The 22084-nt window shown below is 46.4% G+C and overlaps 1 protein-coding gene across 1 annotated transcript in view; it reads left to right on the top strand.

Moving 5' to 3' along the window:
- Positions 1-19848, top strand: part of MYCBPAP (MYCBP associated protein) — a 118247-nt gene extending 98399 nt beyond the window's left edge. The window contains 2 exon segments of the mRNA XM_068263041.1: positions 6122-6313; positions 19052-19848. Coding sequence (XP_068119142.1) covers positions 6122-6313; positions 19052-19174 — 315 coding nt within the window. The 3' untranslated portion in view covers positions 19175-19848.
- The last annotated feature ends 2236 nt before the right edge of the window (positions 19849-22084 follow it).

Raw genomic sequence — 22084 nt, 5'->3', positions numbered from 1 at the left:
CCTTCTGCTCTTTACCAATCCAGCCACGGGCCCATCCATCTGGCCCATCAAGACTCACTCTCATTTCATCAGTCCATAAAACCTTAGAAAAATCAGTCTTGAGATATTTCTTGGCCCAGTCTTGACGTTTCAGCTTGTGTGTTTTGTTCAGTGGTGGTTGTCTTTCAGCCTTTCTTACCTTGGCCATGTCTCTGGATATTGCACACCTTGTGCTTTTGGGCACTCCAGTGATGTTGCAGCTCTGAAATATGGCCAAACTGGTGGCAAGTGGCATCTTGGCAGCTGCACGCTTGACTTTTCTCAGTTCATGGGCAGGTTTTTTGCGCCTTGGTTTTTCCACACGCTTCGTGCGACCCTGTTGACTATTTTGAATGAAACGCTTGATTGTTCGATGATCACGCTTCAGAAGCTTTGCAATTTTAAGAGTGCTGCATCCCTCTGCAAGATATCTCACTATTTTTGACTTTTCTGAGCCTGTCAAGTCCTTCTTTTGACCCATTTTGCCAAAGGAAAGGAAGTTGCCTAATAATTATGCACACCTGATATAGGGTGTTGATGTCATTAGACCACACCCCTTCTCATTACAGAGATGCAGATCACCTAATCTGCTTAATTGGTAGTAGGCTTTCGAGCCTATACAGCTTGGAGTAAGACAACATGCATAAAGAGGATGAGGTGGTCAAAATACTAATTTGCCTAATAATTCTGCACTCCCTGTATTTTTCTACTGAAAAGATATGTTTAATTGACTTTAAACTTTATTCCCATCCTTTAAATTGATATATTTCTTATTTTCAAATCTTAATATGAAAGAAAATGAACCAGGATAGAAAGTGTGGTATGAATTATAAAATAACATATTTTTCTCATGAAATCTTTATGGTGTGCATGACTAGGGGTGTGCCGGAGGCATGGTTAGGGGTGTGGCTTAAGTGTCCCTCTTTCTTATCTCAAAAAGTTGGGAGGTATGACTCTAGGGCTCATTAGCAGCCACTCCGTTTTGCTTTTGATAGCCAGACAGATCTGGCGTGTTTGATGGACTCTGGTTACTGGTGGTAATTCTCCTATTGCCAATGGATCTACTGGATTGTCACTATTCTTGTTTTGCATATAAAATTACTTAATCAAGTAAAAGTTACTATTTCAGTTCCTGTTTTGAGAGTGATGGTCTTTTGCACAATATACTTTTATAGCCTGCCTGTGCTCTGGTGGGCTGACCGTGTATGCACCTCATTTTTTATGCCAGAGGAGTGCGTCCAGGGACCCCCCTGTGGCAAACTGTGTCATAGTACATTGAATTGCTGGTTAATATGGCACCTATGGCAAACACTGAACTTGTGCCCCCCCCCCCCCCCCCCCACACACACACACACACACACACACTCTCTCTAAAACCGCATCCTTTCTCGCATGCATTTGTTATGGTTGTCTGTATTTTTTGGCTTGGGATATTGCGAAAGTGCTTTTTTTTGGAAATATCTCTTCTCATTCCTTCTCTGTACTCTATTCTAAACTAACCGTCCCCTCCTTTTACAGCTAACACTAACCTTCCACTCTGATCCCAACCTTCCCCTCTTGACTCCCACCACTCTCCACATTTGACATTAACCTTTCCCTCTCTACTCCTATTACTAACTACTACTCACCATTATAGCTAATAAGTTTGAGCATCGGAGACAGATTAAGACCATACAGGGCTCCAGGAAGACCAAATAATGAATGCCCCCTCCTTTTCCCCGTTCTTCCTGTTTATTGGTTGAAAGGGTGTTAAGGCAAGGTGGAAGATCTCAGTCCAACAAACGATGGGAGACCACAATTCAGTACTGCTGGAGAGTCAGTTTAGCTTTTATCTGTAGGCTACACTACTGTTGTAAGACAATTGTATTGTCCCTAAATATCAGAATTAATCAGCTGAGCTAACCAAATACCGGAGTTTAATATGTTACCGGCATTGGCGTAACAGTAGGGGCTGCAAAGGATGCAGCCGCAAGGGGGGGGGGGGGGGGGGGCACCCCTTGGGGGCCTACCAAAGGCTGATCTTGGGGGCAGGAGTGGGCACAGCGCTCCAGGGGGAAACAGTGGACACAGAGCACCGGGGAGAGGGCCCCCCTCCCTCACCTCAGGATCCCCCATCAGCGCTTCCCCCTCCATCGGTAACTTCAGCATGAAGCAGGCATGACCTCTTCCACATTCCATTTGGGGGTGGTTATAACCCGAAGCCTGATAAACAGGAAGTAGCGTCAAGCACTTCAGAGTATAAGTACTTCAGAGTATAACCACCGCATGGAATGCGGAAGAGGTCTGTCCGTGTTCCATGCCTGCTTCATGTTGAAGTTACCGATGGAGGGGGAAGCGCTGGCGGGGATCCTAAGGTGAGGGAGGGGGGAGTGGGCCCCCCTGCCCGCCGCTCTGTGGCCAATGTTTCCTCCTCATGCATTCCCCCTCCTGGCTAGCTTTACTGGGGCACCTATACCTGGCTATACTGGGGGCACCTATACCTGGCTATACTGGGGGCACCTATACCTGGCTATTCTGGGGCACCTATACCTGGCTATACTGGGGGCACCTATATGTAGCTATACTCAGGGCATCTATGCCTGGCTATACTGGGGGCACCTCTACCTGGCTATACTGGGGGCACCTCTATCTGGCCATACTGGGAGCACCTATACCTGTCTATACTGGGGTCATCTATGCCTGGCTATACTAGGGGCACTTCTACCTGGCTATACTTGGGTCACCTGTGCCTGGCTATACTGGGGGCACCTATGCCTGGCTATACTGGGGGCACCTATGCCTAGCTATACTTGGGTCACCTGTACCTGGCTATACTGGGGGCACCTATGCCTGGCTATACTGGAGGCACCTATGCCTGGCTATACTGGGGGCACCTATGCCTGGCTATACTGGGGGCACCTATGCCTGGCTATACTGGGGGCACCTATGCCTGGCTATACTTGGGTCACCTGTGCCTGGCTATACTGGGGGCACCTATGCCTGGCTATACTGGGGGCACCTATGCCTGGCTATACTGGGGGCACCTATGCCTGGCTATACTTGGGTCACCTGTGCCTGGCTATACTGGGGGCACCTATGCCTGGCTATACTGGGGGCACCTATGCCTGGCTATACTTGGGTCACCTGTGCCTGGCTATACTTGGGTCACCTGTGCCTGGCTATACTAGGGGCACCTATGCCTGGCTATACTAGGAGCACCTATACCTGGCTATACTGGGGGCACCTATGCCTGGCTATACTGGGGGCACCTATGCCTGGCTATACTTGGGTCACCTGTGCCTGGCTATACTTGGGTCACCTGTGCCTGGCTATACTAGGGGCACCTATGCCTGGCTATACTAGGAGCACCTATACCTGGCTATACTGGGGGCACCTATACTGGGGGGGGGGGGCATCCAAACTTTCACAGGGGGGCATCCAAACTTTCACAGGGGGGCACAGTGATTTCTAGTTATGCCCCTGCTCACCGGATACATAAATTGAAAAGCCATGACCCCCTACATATTATTATTTAGTATTTATATAGCACCAACATTTTCCACAGTGCTGTACAGAGTATATATAGTCTTGTCACTAACTGTCCCTCAAATGAGCTCACAATCTAGTCCCTACCATAATCATATGTCTATATTTTGTATGTATTGTAGTCTATGGCCAATCTAGGGGGGAAGCCAACTAACTTATCTGTACGTTTTGGGGATGTGGGAGGAAACCAGAGTACCCGGAGGTAACCCACACAGACACAGGGAGAACATACAAACCCCTGGCAGATGTTGACCTGGCTGGGATTCGAACCGGGGACCCAGCGCTGCAAGGCGAGAGCGCTAACCACTACCGCCACCGTGCTGCCCAGATATGAGAATTAAGTAGCCATGTGCCTCACAATTCAATAAATAAATAGTCACATGCTTCCAGATAAAATAATAAAATAGTCACATGCTTTCAGATAAAAGAGAGAAGTAATCACATGCCTCCAGGTAATTCATCAAGTAGTCACATGCCCTCCAATAAAAATGTTACCTAGTCACTAGCATCCAGATAAAATAATCACAATAAGTAACCAGGTGCCTCATGATATACAAATTAAATAGCCAGGTACATCAAGATAAAATAATGATATAGCCAAGTGCACCCTTTATACAAATAGCCATGTTTAACAGATAACCGAAATAATCTGATCTGATTCTGAGTGACAGTGAGGCACAGGGGCAGGCATAGCGACGCAGCACAGGGGCAGACATGGCGCCCATGGCATGAGCCATACCTGCACCCCTATAGATACGCCTTTGTGCCAAATGCAATTGATGAGGCGCAGGTGCTTAAAATGAACCTGTTAGCTATCACAAAGTGGCTAAACTAATTGCAATGCCTAATTGCAGTGCTATATGGTACTAAACTATCTCTGGGGAACAAACTAAAAACCAGTACTCCTATATAAAAACTAAAGTATACATGTGGTACAGTGTTTGATGCAGCAGCAAAAGAGGTATGGACAGCTTTGCTCCATGTTTCCTGCCTATTGTATCTGAAAACATGTGACTCATGCTGTCAGCTCATATTTCCTGTCACTGGAGGCTACTGCTCATGCTGGGCTGTGCATTAACAGTTGATATTAGCATACAGGACCCGGCTGCATTTGCATTTTCCCAAGCTTCAGACAACCTTCACTGACCAGAAATGTGAGCTGGCAGCATGAATCACAAGTAAACAACAAACGCAGGAAAGCATTATGTAACACTTTTGCTGCTGGATTGCCATCTCTGGCACATGTGTGCTTTACATTATATGCAGAAGAACTATCTGCGGAAGCATTTTAGTTTTTTTGCTCTCTGTTCCTCTTTAAAATTATCTGAAGTCATCTTGAGAATGAATTCTTCACCCCAGAGCCTCATGCACCATTATACAGAAGGCCAGCATTACTGCCCCATAAAAAGCAGTTCTCCAGTAAGTAATATGATTACAGCGATTCATTTTAGAAGACCTGTGGCATGCCTGGAAAATGTGCCTGTTTCCAAGAATTAAAGTGCACCTGAGACGGGGAGGAAGAGAAATATTATACATGCCTGGGGCTTCCTCCAGCCCCCTCCAGGCTGATTGCTCCCTCGCTGTCCTCCTTTGCTTCCTGGATCCTCTGGAATTTGACCTTGAAAATCCATCAGTCGGCACAGGCGTAGTCCGGCCGCTTGCGCTCCCGTGTCGTGCTCCCGTCGCTGGGAGTATTCTGCACCTGCGCTGTAGTACTAGGCAGGCCCAGAAATATCCCGCCAACGGAAGCACGACCGGGCTGCGCATGTGCAGAACGCCCTACACGGAGGACTTTTGGGCCCGAATTTCAGATGATCCAGGTGGCGGAGGAGAACGGCAAGGGAGAGATCAGCCTGGAGGAAGCCCCAGGTATGTATCATTTTTCTCTCCCTTGCCGTCTCAGGTTCCCTTTAGACAAGTTTTATTCCCACACAGGACGGAGCAATAACAATTGTCCCAGGACAACCTTAGTAATTGATCTGAGTATTCCAGCTTCTGCTGTCCTGTGAGATCATCATGCAGCCATGCAACTATCCAGAGTGAGCTGGATCACCAGAAGGATAGGCAGCCACCTGTTGGTCCAGAACAGTCTGAACATGTGGTGCCACTAGCAGGTGAATCTGGTTGTTGCAGAACTCTGAACTCTTGTTGGAAAAGGACGAGAGACCACAATGTGGCGTCTTCAGGAAATGATTACACGTTTTCCTCCTACAGATTCATTTTTTTATCACTAACCCAACTCCACTAGAGTACTAGCCCTGTATTAGAAACATCAGTGACATGCCATCTTTGATGGAGCAGAGAGGTCTGTACACACAGATAGGCACCCAGTATAACAAATTAGAACTCTTTACTGAAGAAAACGTGCAGAGATAAAACATACACAACCATCAGGAAATGCGACTTACTTAGAACAGAAAGGAACACAGAGTGAATACAGGAAATAACAATGCCATAGAGATCATCGCAGCACTTTACATTTTACGGTGACATCTTGTGGTCTCTTTACTGTACTGCAGTTCATGTAATTCTGTTGATGCTGCCAACAATCTTATTATCTGATGGAATTTCCTCCCAGGACCGTCCAAGCAGCAGGAAATTGAAGGGGAAGGATGAGAAGAAATCAACAAAGGGCACGGCGCTGTCAAGAGAGAACAAGGAGCTGGCGTCCTCATCAGGCGAGAGCCTGGAGTTCTCTCCGTCCCAATCCAGTCTCTGCCAAGTGGACCCCGCCATACAAGAGAAGTATCAGGACTGTCTGTACACTGAGGTGAGTCACATGATGGCATTTAGGCGGGAGCCATTTTTTAATTATTATTATTGATTTATAAAGCGCCAACATATTCCGTGGCGCTGTACAAAGTAAGAAACAAACATGGGTTACATAATAGTACAGACAATGGTGTATACAAGATACATAATTAGTGACAAAATACAAAAAATGATACAGAATACAAAATACAAAATACAGAATTGGTAATGACAGTGATAAAAGTAACATGATAAAATGTATAATGATTTCCAAAACACAAAAGGAGGAGAGAGCCCTGCCCTTGCGAGCTTACACTCTAAAGGATGCCATGTGCGTACAATGGTTCCCAAACTCGGGGGGATACGGGGCTGCCATCTTTACTGCCTCTTCATAAATTCACACTGCCTGGCTTTTGTGCTGATCTGTGGTTCTCAGTAGTGTCTGAGCCTTATACCTGAAACCAGCATGCACCCAATGTAGTGAACAATTAGCTAGATTGCCCGGTCTGCAATATTCTACCCTAGTCTATGTTTACCATAGTATAAATGGCAAAGGATCAGCATAAGAGCCAGGTAAGACTTTTCAGCAGGGAGTCAGGATACCACCCATATTTGGGTACACTGTAAAATAAGCCTCCACTGGTCTATTTTCAGACTGCATAGATTTGCATACAAAATTTGCATAATCCTGGTTCAACTTGGAACGATGCTCATCAGCTATCCCTGTCCCCGGGACACCTCCTCCTCTGCACCAAAACTGCACATACTCATGAACTTCCAGGTGACTCTTCAGTGAAAATCCCACAAAAGAAAACCCAGCCGGGATTACAATATTTTGTGTACGAGGGCCACTGTGTCTTTGAAGTGTCACGGCCTATGCAGTGCTTTCCAGAGAAGGGCTGTGCCACCTACATCACCCATCCCTGTACTGGAGCGGTGGGGCCATAGCTGCTATAGGTACTAAGCTCCACCTTCCTGGAAAAGGGGCGTGACTCACATGTTCCTTCCCTGTACTGGAGAGGTGGGGCTATAGCTGTTATGGGTACAAAGATCCACCTTCCTGGAAAAGGGGCGTGACTCTCACATCTTCCCTGTACGGGAGGGGTGGGGCCATTGCTGTTATAGTTACAAAGTTCCACCTCACATTCTGGGCAGTGGAAGTATCATGGGACTCATCCTCCCCCCATTCTGTCTTCTGGGATAGAAGCATGTACAGAAAGAAGGGCCAAGACCTGGAGGAACAATGCAATCTGCTAAGAGGGGGTTGACATCATGCCAGAAATGAATGAGTATGATGTCGAAATTGTGCACATATCTGTTTGTTAGGGAGGGTCTGTGTCATAGCTAAGGAGTACGAAAGAAGAGCTGATACAGCTGTTGGAGGAGGGCTCCTGGTCGGATCTAGACTTTTTGCTGAGGCAAACTTTTGAGGATGTGCCCCACCATTGCACCTGAAAATTTTCACCCTCAATATAGGTAGGTAGACAGGTATAGGTGCCCCCTGTATAGGGTAGCCAGGTGTAGTTTACGCCAGTATAGATAGCCAGTATAGTTGCTCTAGTATAGGTAGCTAGTATAGTTGCCCCCACTATAGCCAATATAGTTGCCCCAGTATAGGTAGCTAATATAGTTGCCCCCAATATAGGTAGTATAGTTGCCCCAGTATAGATAGTATAGTTGCCGCAGTATAGGTAGTATAGTTGACCCCAGTATAGTTGGCTAGTATAGTTATCCCCAGTATAGGTAGTATAGTTGCCCCAGTATAAGTAGTATAGTTGACCCAGTATAAGTAGTATAGTTGCCGCAGTATAGTTAATATAGTTGCCGCAGTATAGGTAGTATAGTTGACCCCAGTATAGTTGGCTAGTATAGTTATCACCAGTATAGGTAGTGTAGTTGCCCTAGTATAGGTAGTATAGTTGACCCAGTATAAGTAGTATAGTTGACCCAGTATAAGTAGTATAGTTGACCCCGTATAGGTAGCTAGTATAGGTATCCCCAGTATAGGTAGTATAGGTGCCCCAGTTTAAGTTAGCCATTCTTCAATACCGCCCACTGCACTTGCGGAAGTATAGTGGGCGGCATTGAAGAAGGAGAAGACCAGTGGAACGCAGCGCTCTGACGCCTGGAACGCGGAAGGAAGAGGAGAGTCATTCAGAGGCCCGTCGCCTCTGACACACTGCGCTAATATCTGGAGGGGCGAGCTTGGAAGCGGGGGCCCCAGGTGAGGGGGGGTCTGGCTCGCAGTTCCTCCTTCCTGCGCTGCTACCCCCTCCTGCTCACAGCTTCCCCCCAGACTTTCGCCGCCTGAGGAAGACGCCTCACTTGGCATCATGGGTGGGCCGGGCCTGTTGGGCCCCTATGTGATTGTCACCTCTGCATCCCCTATTGCTATGACATTGGCTAGGGGAATAGGAGGAAGGGATGTATGTAAATAAAAATTGTGGAACTGGGTTGCTGTGAAGTCGTCTTGCTAACTTCCTGCAATATTTACATACTTATCCGGGGATGTCACTGCACCCAGCGGTACATACACTTTCTTCTACAATTGATGTCATTGATGTAGAGTGGCCCTTTAACAAGCCAGTTATAGAGCACCCTGTGGTTTGTGTTTAGCACTTCCATTCCTCAGTGGGAAGTGTCTGGGAGATTGTACAGACAGTGTCAGCGCGTTACATAAAGAATGTTCTGGGATGGGGATCTTATAGATTATTAGACTTTAGGGAAGGCCCGGATGTGCTAGTCTCAGAATTAAGCTTGCAGCGCGTCCAGAACAGGTTCCTCTGGGATCCGTACTGAAGGAGGCCGGGCCATCCAGCAGCAGCCGGAGCTGACATCTCGCACATCATGAGATCCCGCTAATTGGACACCAGGGCCCCAGCACATGCTTGTGGCAGCTGTGAGGCCGCTATTCACATTTATTTCCTGAAAAAGATCTGGGGTACGATGTGTTAACTGTTCACATCACTTGTCTCTGCTGGATGTCCTTAAAAGTTTGGGCACCATAGTAGCTGAGAGGACAATGCTTCTGCCTTGTGTCTTGCATGGAGTTTGTATGTCCTCCCCATGGTTGCATGGGTAGCCTGGGATGGACCCCGTTTTCTCCTATCTCCCATGGCACATACTGGTAGATTCACCGGCCCTATGCTGGGGTAGGAACATTAGATTGTGAGCCCTGCTGGAGAAAAGGTAGTGATGTGTCTTGCATGGAGTTTGTATGCCCTCCCCATGATTGCAGGGCTTGCCTCTGAGGGTCCCAGTTTTCTCCCATCTCCCATGAAACATACTGGTAGCTACACCAGCCCTAGGCTGGGATAGGAATATTAGAGTGTGAGCCCTGCTGAGGGACAGTTAGTGATGTGTCTTGCATGGAGTTTGTATGTCCTCCCCGTGATTGCATGGCTTGCCTCTGAGGGTCCCAGTTTTCTCCCATCTCCCATGAAACATACTGGTAGCTTCACCGCCCCTATGCTGGGGTAGGAACATTAGAGTGAGCCCTGCTGAGGGACAGTTAGTGATGTGTTTTGCATGGAGTTTGTATGTCCTCCCCATGATTGCATGGCTTGCCTCTGAGGGTCCCAGTTTTCTCCCATCTCCCATGAAACATACTGGTAGCTTCACCGCCCCTATGCTGGGGTAGGAACATTAGAGTGAGCCCTGCTGAGGGACAGTTAGTGATGTGTTTTGCATGGAGTTTGTATGTCCTCCCCATGATTGCATGGCTTGTCTCTGAGGGTCCCAGTTTTCTCCCATCTCCCATGAAACATACTGGTAGCTTCACCGGCCCTAGGCTGGGATAGGAACATTAGAGTGTGAGCCCTGCTGCTGAGGGACAGTTAGTGATGTGTCTTGCATGGAGTTTGTATGTCCTCCCCCTGATTGCATGGCTTGCCTCTGAGGGTCCCAGTTTTCTCCCATCTCCCATGAAACATACTGGTAGCTTCACCAGCCCTAGGCTGGGATAGGAACATTAGAGTGTGAGCCCTGCTGAGGGACAATTAGTGTTGTGTCTTGCATGGAGTTTGTATGTCCTCCCCGTGATTGCATGGCTTGCCTCTGAGGGTCCCAGTTTTCTCCCATCTCCCATGAAACATACTGGTAGCTTCACCAGCCCTAGGCTGGGATAGGAACATTCGAGTGTGAGCCCTGCTGCTGAGGGACAGTTAGTGATGTGTCTTGCATGGAGTTTGCATGTCCTCCCCGTGATTGCATGGCTTGCCTCTAAAGGGTTCCCAGTTTTCTCCCATCTCCCATGAAACACTGTGAGCCCTGCTGAAGGACAGTTAGTGAGGTGAATCGTTTATGTAATGTATCAACACTACATTAAAGTAAACTGTTAGGATAAGTGAACTCCAAATGCAGTTTCACAAACCACCTACAAACTACTGTCCACTAATCAGCAATGCAGTTATAATCACTGTCACCATGTCTGGGCATCCTCTGGGCACTCTGTCATGTCTTAAGGCTCATACACACGCTCAACACAGACCGAAATAAGCATGCAGCAAATCCACTCAGACTTTAGTCAGAGACATCTGATCTGCTGCATGCTTGTTCAGGGTCTATGGCTAAAGGTATTAGAGGTAGAGGAACAGCAGGGCAGCCAGGCAATCTGCATTATTTAAAAGGAAATAAATACTGCATGTCAGCCTCCATATTCCTTTTTCCAACTGCCAAGAAACCAGTACCTATCTCTCTGTGTATAGAACTCTCAGTAACGAACATTCCGCATAGATCACCTGGCAGAACTACAGCTGTTACCACTAGTGATACATTTCAGAATGTAAATCAGGGAGAGGAAAAATTTCACAATGGGCAAACACTGACTAAATAATCTATAAATGAATATTGTAATGAATAAACAATTGTATTCATTGTTATTTTCGCTACAGTTCCTCTGTAAGCAAAGTAGGGTCTTTGGCTCCTCCTGCATACCATATGACTTTTTGGTAAAGTGTGGTGAGGACTCGGGGTTCAGAAGAGATGGAAGGCCCTACAATAGCCACATGCCCTAAGTACCTGCCCAAGGTGCCTTGTAGGTGACCTGGTGTTGTCTGTACTGGAATCCTTAAACGGCTTGACTCATAGTAACACTACCTGTAACATTTCCAGGGAAACACTGCAGTGTTCTGCCAGTATATGCAGATACCAACAAGATAAGGGCCTAGAATAATGTTTGCTTTTTGTAGAGCTGATCTGAAGGTGTTGCTTTTTTTCTCAGAACAAGTAGTTTAGCGATAAACAGTCATTCTCATCAGACCTGCTCTGTGAAAGGACATTTGAAGGATAAAATCCTTTATCTGATTCTCTGCTCTGAAGCAATGGAGAAAGATCTCATTTAAAGGTATCATATACATTTTGCTTTTTCAGACTAGAGGGACCCACACACTGGTTGATTTCAGCCATGGATCACCCGATCGTTCAATTTGTGGCCAATTTCGATCGATTTATCTGACTGGATGAAAAATCTAGGTCGATCTGCTGCTGGCAGCATTTCGATGGCCCATAGAGTTGCATTGAATCTAATGGTCCAATAATGTATTTAGATATATTTACAATAGATTTAATTCTGAAATCTACTGAAAATCTGTTCCTAGTGTGTGGCACACATCAGATAGATTCCTGTCCAATTCGACTTGACAGGCATCTGACAGAAATCTATCTGATGGTTGAATCTGCTGCAAATCTATAAGTGTATGTCCACCTTAAGATTGCCCATATATCATCAGATTCTGTAGGCCTTCCAATACGTTGTATCGTATCAAAAGAAAATCAGTGCCGCAACATGGCCACCCGATCGATCTTTTGATTAACTTCTGACCAAAATCCGTAGAATGGGTTAATCGGGTGTAAAATTTCGGTCGCAAGGGCTCAATCAGGTGCCCAGAGGCAACAGCGTTCGAATTCTCAACGACTGACAAAGTTTGGACCAGTGTCCCCTGTGCCTTAGTACTGCGCAAACGCAGAACGCTCCCAGTGATTTTAACATGGCTGGTGCATGCGCAGTCGGGCCCCGAACCAGAGGGCCTTCCAAGGCCAATTGCAGGTGAACGGGCAGTGAGAAGAGGTTGCCATGAGAGCGATCAGGCCGGAGGGGGCTGAAGGAAGCCCCAGGTATGTATGTTTTATTACTGTAGCCCCACCTCAGGTTCCCTGGAACCACTTAAGGACCACAAGCTTATACCCCCCTAGTGACCAGGCTATTTTTTTTTTTACAAATTAGTAGTCTGCAGCATTAATAGCATGCTGCAGAGCAATATAAAAATTACTAATTTTTTTTTTATTCCCCCCCCGAATCCCCAAGATCGTCTCTCATGTGCAACTCTAGGGGACAGCCGAGTGACAGGACTGTCCCCAGTACAGCACTGCTGTAGATCGCAGCGCTGTACAATGTAACTAGACGGCAGTTTCGCCTTCTAACAGTCTCCTAGCGGCGATGAAGGCCTGACTAGGCGACCTCACACAGGTCAATATTTCCTTCCCATTTATTCAGTTCTATTGACCTGTGTGTGGTCGGTCAGCTTGCTTGCGCATTGAAGTTTTTGTTACGACAGTTCTGTATCTCACACTGAAGGAAGGATAAGGAATTTGCACTGTACGGGGTGATTTCTTCAGGTGACAGATTTATCATCCAACAGTATATGAATATGCCACTGGGCTCTATGCCCAGGAACATGTGCTGTCGAGGTCTCAGTCAGCACTTGTCAATGCTGCAGACTACTTGTATTGTTGTTGATTTTGCTTTTGTTTTATAATACAAGCTTATCTCTGTCAATGTTCACATTATAAGAATGAGCAGGAAGTGGCATGTGCTCCCAGCTTGCTTGCGCATTGAAGTTTTTGTTACGACAGTTCTGTATCTCACACTGAAGGAAGGATAAGGAATTTGCACTGTACGGGGTGATTTCTTCAGGTGACAGATTTATCATCCAACAGTATATGAATATGCCACTGGGCTCTATGCCCAGGAACATGTGCTGTCGAGGTCTCAGTCAGCACTTGTCAATGCTGCAGACTACTTGTATTGTTGTTGATTTTGCTTTTGTTTTATAATACAAGCTTATCTCTGTCAATGTTCACATTATAAGAATGAGCAGGAAGTGGCATGTGCTCCCATATCTCATGAGTGGAAATGTTATCAGCAGAGGTATGCTAATAAGTTCACAGAGTCATTGTAACCTTGTAGAAGCAGTGGAATAGCTTCACAGCATTGTCCAAGCAGAGACTGCAGCTTGTTTACAGTCAGTACAGGCTGTACACACACTAGATGGTCGTGGCTGCCTTTACCCAGAGTCCACTCCTCTGTCCACCTTTATGTAATGGATCGATAAGCTTCTCATTGATTTCAACAGGAAATTGCTATTTATTAAAGCGCCAACATATTACGCAGCGCTGGACATTAGTTTAGGTTAGACAATATTTAGGGGTGACATACAGCAATATGACAAAACAGGAATACAAGAAAAACCAGATCATGCAGCACAATATGAGTACAAGGTAATGCTTAGTCAGGATGGATGGGAGCATGGAGATTAGGCAAGTTGGTTCACTCAGATGCATAGCATGGGTGCACAGTAATGGAGGTGCAAGATCAGGTAGGACACAAAAGGCGGACCCTGCCCAAAGGCTTACAATCTAGAGGAAAAGCAATAAGGCAGGGTGGCAGGCTGGCTTCACACTGCATAATAGCGGTGCAGGCAGCCACACCGCACCGCCAGAAACAGGCCTTCAGGGATTACAACGTTAGTATGCGGTATTCCCCATCTGGCATCCGGCCAAGCAGGAAGTGATGCTCACTTCCTGTCTGGCAATCCATGACGTGCGCACAAGCATATTTCTAAAATACGCTTCCGCGCATGCTCAACGCAGATAATTGTGGCAGGTTTTTTAAAAGTGTGCGCATTACCATAGACCTACATGACTTCCGGCCCAAGCAGATTGCCGCAGGGGCCGCGGGGTAATGTAGGTATTGAAGTGCGTTAAACAGGGCACTTCCAGCGCAGCGTACTGCAATGTGGGGAGTATGAACTCCCCCATAGATTTTCATTAGGCTACGGTAGCAGTGCGGCAGTTTGTCTCGTCACCACAATGTGAAAGGGCCTGCAAATTTGACTGGAGGAACAGGGTTTACTGACCACATAGCACTGAATTGCATCAAGCAATAAAATCTAGCAAGGGCAGCGACACAACCAATTCTCATCACCTAAAATCTTTTTTTTTTCAAGCTTCAGTTGAATAATCAGTGCTGTTCATTACAGCACTGATTATTCTTGAATCGGGCACTTAGATTGGGTTTGGGAACATATGTTTCCACTGATTTGTATGCGTGGCTGATGAACGTGCAGCATCCGTAGAAACCCGAAGGCGAGTATCTATGCCCCTGGGACTTCAAACTAAGACCTGTAGGGCGTAGATATACTGCCCGCGCAGGAACAAGTGGTTGGAAGGAAATAAATATGGCAGCCCCCATAACCCTCACTTCAGGTGTCCTTTAAAGGGACCCTGAGCAGACGCCGTGGTAATGCATATAAGCATACCCACGTCTGTTTGGTACAGAGGAGACACTTACCGGCCCCTTAGGGGCCGCTATCCATTACATGGGATTGGCAAGTCTGACATAAGGCTGTGACCCTGGAATAGGAAGCCTGGGGGGCCTCTCTGCGCATGCGCAGGCTTCCTGGCCTCTTCCTCCCCTCCACGCGTGAACCAATATATGACGTGTGGCAGAGGGAGGGGGAAGCCTGCAGGCTTCCTGTTCCGGGGTCACAGCGCCGGCCAGCCCGGGAGCAGGAGATAAGGGGCTAGTGAGTGTCTCCTCTTTACCAAATAGCCCTGGGGATGCTTATATGCATACCCACGGCGTCTGCTCAGTCCCTTTAAGGACTTAAGGAGCCCATACACTGGTTGAGTTCAGCCTTCGATTGATTGATCAATCGATTGGAAATCGATTGCCGATCGATTGGTCGATCGATCGATTTGCGGCCGATTTCGATCGCTTTTGATCGATTTGTTCTATCTGACAGAATGGAAGATCTAGGTTGATCTGGCAGCAGATTGATGGCCCATAGAGTTGCATTGGATCTAATGGTCCAATTATGCATTTAGATCGATTTTGTATAGATTCGTAATAGATTTCATTCTGAAATCTATTGGAAATCTGTCCCTAGTGTGTGGCACACATCAGATAGATTCCTGTCAGATTCAACTTCACAGGCATCTGCCAGAAATCTATCTGGTGGTCGAATCTGCTGTAAATCTATAAGTGTATGGTTACCTTAACGGTAAAAACCCCTCCTGTATCTACAGTATGGCTGTGACACGGTGCAGTACACCCCAGAGTACTCAACTCTGTATGTACTGCTAACCATTGTTAAACTGTCCATGTGATTGTTATATTGGCTGTGTGTGCTGAGAAGCTGCCAAGTCAAATCCCCGGTAAGAGAAGTTGCTTGTCCAGTAGAATGCAATTCTAATGCTTTCATAGTGTGTAGATAGCTGAGAACTCACTGTCGCTTCTCCTCTCTTCCCCAGTCTGACAGCTGCTCTTCAGAGGACAGGGAATAAATGACGCCACTTAGATTAGACATACATATGTAAAAATACATTTGGAGCTCTGGGGATGCCTGTGTGAGAGCTCTGCTGCCGCTACTAAAGGCTCCAAGTGTGGAATGCATGAAAAATGTGCAATATAAGCTGCTTTCTTAGGCCCGGTTCACAGGGACGCTTGCCAGGTGGTAAACGGTGGCCACGCCACTAGTCATTTAAGCGCTCCTTTTCAACCTAATGGGCAAACGCAGTATTGTAATTTTCCTTTGTTTATGCAAACGTGGTGTCTTTATCCCTATTTTTCCTGTTGTTTTAGCCGACCCCAGGGCCGTTTCTAGACTTTTTGCTGCCTGAAGCAAACTTGTGAGGATGCGCACCCACTCCAATTTGGAATGATCACAAAGCACCTGACAATTTACTCACATGACATGCTGCAGCTCAACACAATAGTACACTGGCTGGCTGTGAGTCTCTGACAAACAAACTGCTCCCCCTCAGCCACTCCATTCCTCCTCAGTCAGGACAGCAGTGCCACCTCCTCCCTTCTGCTGTGCAAGTCAAATGAAACACTGCTGCTCTTCTGGCTCCCCCTCCTCACTCACTGTCAGACTCCTCACACAGCACAACAAGCTGCTTTTTCCCCAATGATGACCTCTTCACCTCGCTCTCCTCTCGCTTCTCCTCCTACATGCTGTAAGTGCAAACACAGTACAAACATGCTGCCCCTGTAATCTCTGCTCCTGATGCAAATGTTTCACCTTGCTTCATGAGAGAACCGGCCCTGACCGACCCTGGAGACTTTTGCCGACGCGTCTCTGTGTCCCCCTGCGAGGGTGAAAACGCAGATCACCGATGAAAGCTGCTCGCTTGAAGATAAGAAATTTACAGAGATGCCAGGGGCAGAAACAGATTAACATGAAATAGGGCCCTAGGCAAGATAGCAGTTTCTGTCCAGTATTGATGATCACCTGGCTTTTTAGATTTGGTGGGGGCTAACATCCACCAGGCCCCTAGACTCTGTACAGGCCCTAGGCAACTGCCTTGGAGATGATCGGCCTCTGGCAGGGATAACCAAGCCTTAGGCAGGTAGCACACTTACTTGAACTGTTGTTTTTTTTGCCGCATAGCATTGTGATTTTTGCAGTACTATTATAAACGGACTGCAACAACTTTAGGTACCACCTGAGCCCAACATAAATACCAAGTTGTGAAAACCTGGGGTGGACGGCACGTGGTTCCTCGCTCTGATAATCTGCAATATACTGTACATTTTGAAGGTTTTTGTGCTGGGGTGTCAAACTAAAGTTGCAGGCCACATTGTTTATTAAGATTTAACATTTATTGAACATTGTCAAATACTGTTTTGTAACTACAGGGCTTGGACAAAATAATGGCAACATCTTGAAAATCAACAAAATATATTTTAATATGGTGTAGGTCCACCTTTTGCGGCAATTACAGCCTCAATTCTCCGAGGTATTGATTCATACAAATTGTGAATTGTTTCCAAAGGAATTTTAGCCCATTCTTCCATTAAAACGCCTTCCAGTTCTTTTAGAGACGATAGTGACGGAAATCGACTTCTTATTTGAATCTCTAATAACGACCATAAATGCTCAATAATGTTGAGGTCTGGGGATTGGGGTGGCCAGATAAGATTCTCAACTTCATTAGAATGTTCCTCGTACCATTCTTTAACAATTCAAGCTGTATGGAGTTGGGTATTATCATCTTGAAAGAGGGCATTCACCTCCGGAAACAGTTCTTGAACCATAGGATGAACTTGGTCGCCCCAAATTCCTAAATAGTCTCGGCTGTTAATTCTTCCATGAAGGGAAATCGGTGGCCTGGTGGATTTCCAAGAAATAGCACCCCAGATCATCACAGAACCCCCGCCATGTTTTACGGTTAGGAAAATGCAGTCTGGATGAAATGCTTCTTTCGGCTGTCTCCAAACCTACACTCGCTGGAGGTCGGAAATAAGGTAAACTATGATTCGTCAGAGAAAATCACATTTTTCCACTGCTCGAGGGACCAATTCTGGTGGTTTCTACACCACTCTAAACACTTTGAAACATTTGTCTTTGAGAACCTAGGTTTTCTAATTGCAGTTCTTCCTTGGAATCTAGATTTGTGCAGCTCCCGACGAACTGGGTTCTGTAGGTGTTCATTCAGCTCTGCAGTTATTTTAGGAGCCGTGGTCTTGCGAGCTTTTCTAACATTTCGATTTAGAGTCAGACGGTCTCTCTCAGACAACTTCAACTTTCGGCCACAACTGTGCTTTGTTGAGGACGTTTTCCTTCTCTTTCAAAGGCAGTCATTACTTTTTAGAGAGTACCTCTTGAAATGCTAAGCATTCGGGCAGTTTCTGTTACAGTAGCGCCTGCCATACGAGCACCAACAACTTGGCCTCTTTGAAAGTTTGAGAGATCTGCCATTTTTATAAATTATTACCAACTTTGGTTTAAATATCTGTAAAAAAAAAACAATTATTTTAATTAAACATATCAAATAACAAAAATAATAAACACATTTTTTTTACATATGTCAAGTTTTGATTGTTTAAAACATGTTCAAAGATTATGATGCCAAAATGTTAGGTGTTTCCATTATTTTGTCCAACCCCTGCATAGAGACTGTGGGGGTGGGTGCCTATAACCCCCACTCCTCCCCATTCTGCAGAGTAGCACAGTGGCATTAAATTACCTGCTCCACGGCTGCATTCTAATCTAATCTTCCTGACAGATACTTGCATACATCTGGCTCTGAATGCATGTCATGTGATCGGGAGCTTGAGGTTTACAAATACAGGGCGTGCAGCTGCCAGGAAGAACAGAGAAGACGCGACAGTGCTGGAGCAGGTAAATATTACACTGCTCCGCTGTGCTACTCTGCTATGTTGGGAGATGGTTGGGGAAGGGGGGATGTGTGTGTATGTTTCATTAGCCACACAAGGGGGCCTATACTAATTGTGCAGGGGATCCCATGGGTCTCAAACTGACAATGTTTCAACCAGAAACACTTTCATTCTCTGGATGGGAAGACCTTGTACTATTCTTTTACTGTTTACAATGATGCACATTTGAAGCTCTTGACTCTTGAGGGCCACATATAATGGCAAGGAGGGCCTCAAGTTTGACACCTGTTTTTTAGCGCATTTTAGGATAGTGAAATTCTCGTCTTTCACTGTGTCTTTTTCTTTCAATGTTAGCTGTACGGAATCCTGGCCTCAGTGGTGGAGAATCTGGTGGACATCGCTGAAGACCTGAAGAGTTCTACAGATCACAGCTGGAATCCGGACAGTCAGGGAAACCTCCAGCACACGTTTTCTTAGCATTATTTTCTATTTTAATAGTGGTAAGGGTCAGGATAGCACACTGTAAGTTCTTTAATCCTTGTTTAACCTGGTTTGTGCACTTTAAAGAAAACCAATGAAGTAGTACAATTTAAAAGTTAGATGGTTACCTCAGTAGTGGGAAGCTGCCTCAGTAGTGGGAAGCTTCTAGATCGGTGGTCCTTAAACTACAGCCCACGGGCCGAATGCGGCCGCCTGAGGCTTTTTCACTGGCCCCCAGGGGCGTAACAATAGACCCTGCAAGGGATGCAGCTGCAGGGGGGCCCTGTGGGGGGAGAAGTCTCTTTTCCCTGTCCTTGGAGACTGACAACTAAGGGCACAGAAGGAAAAACTTTCTGCTCTCTGCACGAGTGTTCTAATGACTGCATCTGCTCAGCCACTGATCAGCCCTGCCCCACCCTCTCTACCCCTCCCCAAGTGCTGTGTACTGTAGTGATGCTGGAGAAGTCTGCAGAGCCATTTCTGCTCCATCAGAGATGGGCAGAGTGAGTGTAATAAGCTGAGGCTGGGAGCACACTCCTCTGTCGGTTTTCTGTGTACGTTTTCTGCACAGGGCTTGATTCACTAAACCGCAATAACTCATATCACGGCCATTTTCGTGTGCAATCACAAATTTTGGCATTAACATTGGTTCTCAGTCTTTGCAGAAAGCAAAGGGGGGGAGGCTGGGCTGGGGGAGTTGGGCTGTATCCAAAGTTTTGCAGGGGGGCCCCAAACAAAAAAGGTGTAACTTATAGTTGTGGCCCACTGCACCATTAAATAACGGTGGCCAGCATATAGAGTAGTAGTGCTGGCGCCCCCCATCCCCGTACTGTAGAAGCCAGCGAGCAGTAATTTGCTGGCTTCCAATCCAATTCCGCATCAGGTGACACTTCACCTGGTGCACAAAGACGTTCTTCGGGCGCCACATGACTGACTGAATGGCTGCTGCTGGGAGTTCTCCTCCGGGCATGATTGGGGGAAATCAATACCTAAATTCAATGTAATGTTTTTCAACATCATTTTATATATGTTCCGGCCCCCCAGCAGTCTCAATTAAGTTGACCCGGCCCTTGAACGAAAAAGTTTGGGGACCCCTGTTCTAGATAATCCAGACGCAGGATGGTAACTACAGGGGAACAGCCCCTGCAGTGGGAGCAGAGCTATGGGGGACCCCTACTACTACTTCCCTCCCTCTGATAAAGGGGCCGATCCTTCAGATCAGGTGCTTTTTTGACTACACTTGTTATGGGTGTGAAACTTATGTCCACACCTGTTTTATGACCCTTTCAAGATGGTACCCAAGCTTTGAGGAGCACCAGGGGTTGGCAAGGGAAAGGCTATAAACATTGGGGGGCCCCACCAGAGTTTTACTAGGGGACCCCATGATTTACAGTTGCGCTACTGGGCTTCCCAGATTCTCCTCAAGCCCAACCGTTGCTGTACAGGAACCTCTTTGATGATTGGCACGCTCATATCTGCGTAAGAGCGCATCTGTACTGAGAATGCGCGAGTAAAGTCCACACATGGTCCAGCCGCTTGTGAAAGGTGAAAAAAGCCATGCACATGCAACTTTGTTCTACCGGGCGTGCACAAACCATACTCGCACATGCCCAGTACAGATGCGCTCCTACCTGGATAGCCAGGAGAGCATAGCCAGGAAGCCCTTTATGGATATGCTTAGAGGGATGGATCAGTGGGCTTAAAAAGGATCAGGGAAGCCTCTGGATTATCGAAATAAGTTAAGTACCTAACTTTATACTTACAAATCTCTTCAGGTACGCTTTATAACAATGAGCATAGCCGTGATCTTACCGTTTGGCTGATATGTAGCCCCTGCTGTCTGAAATAACAAACCAACTGGATCTTCCAGCCTCTAGAGGGTGCTTCGTATATCATTCTCCATGCACTGCAATGGAGTAATTTAGGTTGAGTTTCTAAGATTGGAGAGCAATAACTCAGCAAACTCCTCCACCCTGTCTTCCTGCTATCCTCATGCCCTGTCCTCCTGGCCACATGTTTTTTTCATAGCCCAACACTGGACAGAAGTTGAATAAAAAGTTGACGTCTTGTGCGCTTTTGGGGGTAAAGTAGGCATTGGACGCCTCCATCTTCTCTCTCCCATGCCGCAGAGCTGTAGGTTCCAGCAGTTTTGTTCTATAGACAAGGGGGTACAGAGCAGCCCTCCTAGTGAATTATATGTCTGCTTTATCCCCAAAAGTGTGCACATTTTACAAACCTCCCTTCTTTGGCAATTAAAAAAAAATTCTGCTGAGATGGCTTTAAAGCAATTTAAGACTAAAATGGTCAACATTTGCAGGATCATTTACAGTGGGTTGCAAAAGTATTTGGCCCCCTTCAAGTTTCCCACATTTTGTCACATTACTGCCACAAACATGCATCAATTTTACAAATACAAAGTGGTGTACATGTCAGAAGTGGATCGAAAATCATACATCATTCCAAATACTTTTTACAAATAAATAACTGCAAAGTGGGGTGTGCGTAATTATTCACCCCACTGAGTCAATACTTTGTAGACCCACCTTTTACTGCAATTACAGCTACCAGTCTTTTAGGGTATGTCTCTACCAGCTTTGCACATCTAGAGACTGCAATCCTTGCCCATTCTTCTTTGCAAAACGGCTCCAGCTCAGTCAGATTAGATGGACAGCGTTTGTGAACAGCAGTTTTCAGATCTTGCCACAGATTCTCGATTGTATTTAGCTCTGGACTTTGACTGGGCCATTCTAACACATAGATATGTTTTGTTTTAAACCATTCCATTGTTGCCCTGGGTTTATGTTTAGGGTCATTGTCCTGCTGGAAGGTGAACCTCCGACCCAGTCTCAAGTCTTTTGCAGTCTCCAAGAGGTTTTCTTCCAAGTTTGCCCTGAATTTGGCTCCATA

The sequence above is a fragment of the Hyperolius riggenbachi genome, chromosome 12 (genome assembly GCF_040937935.1).
Source record: "Hyperolius riggenbachi isolate aHypRig1 chromosome 12, aHypRig1.pri, whole genome shotgun sequence".
In the NCBI taxonomy this organism is placed as follows: Eukaryota; Metazoa; Chordata; class Amphibia; order Anura; family Hyperoliidae; genus Hyperolius; species Hyperolius riggenbachi.
Note: the sequence above shows the minus strand (reverse complement) of the source record. Positions and strands in the feature narration are given on the sequence as shown.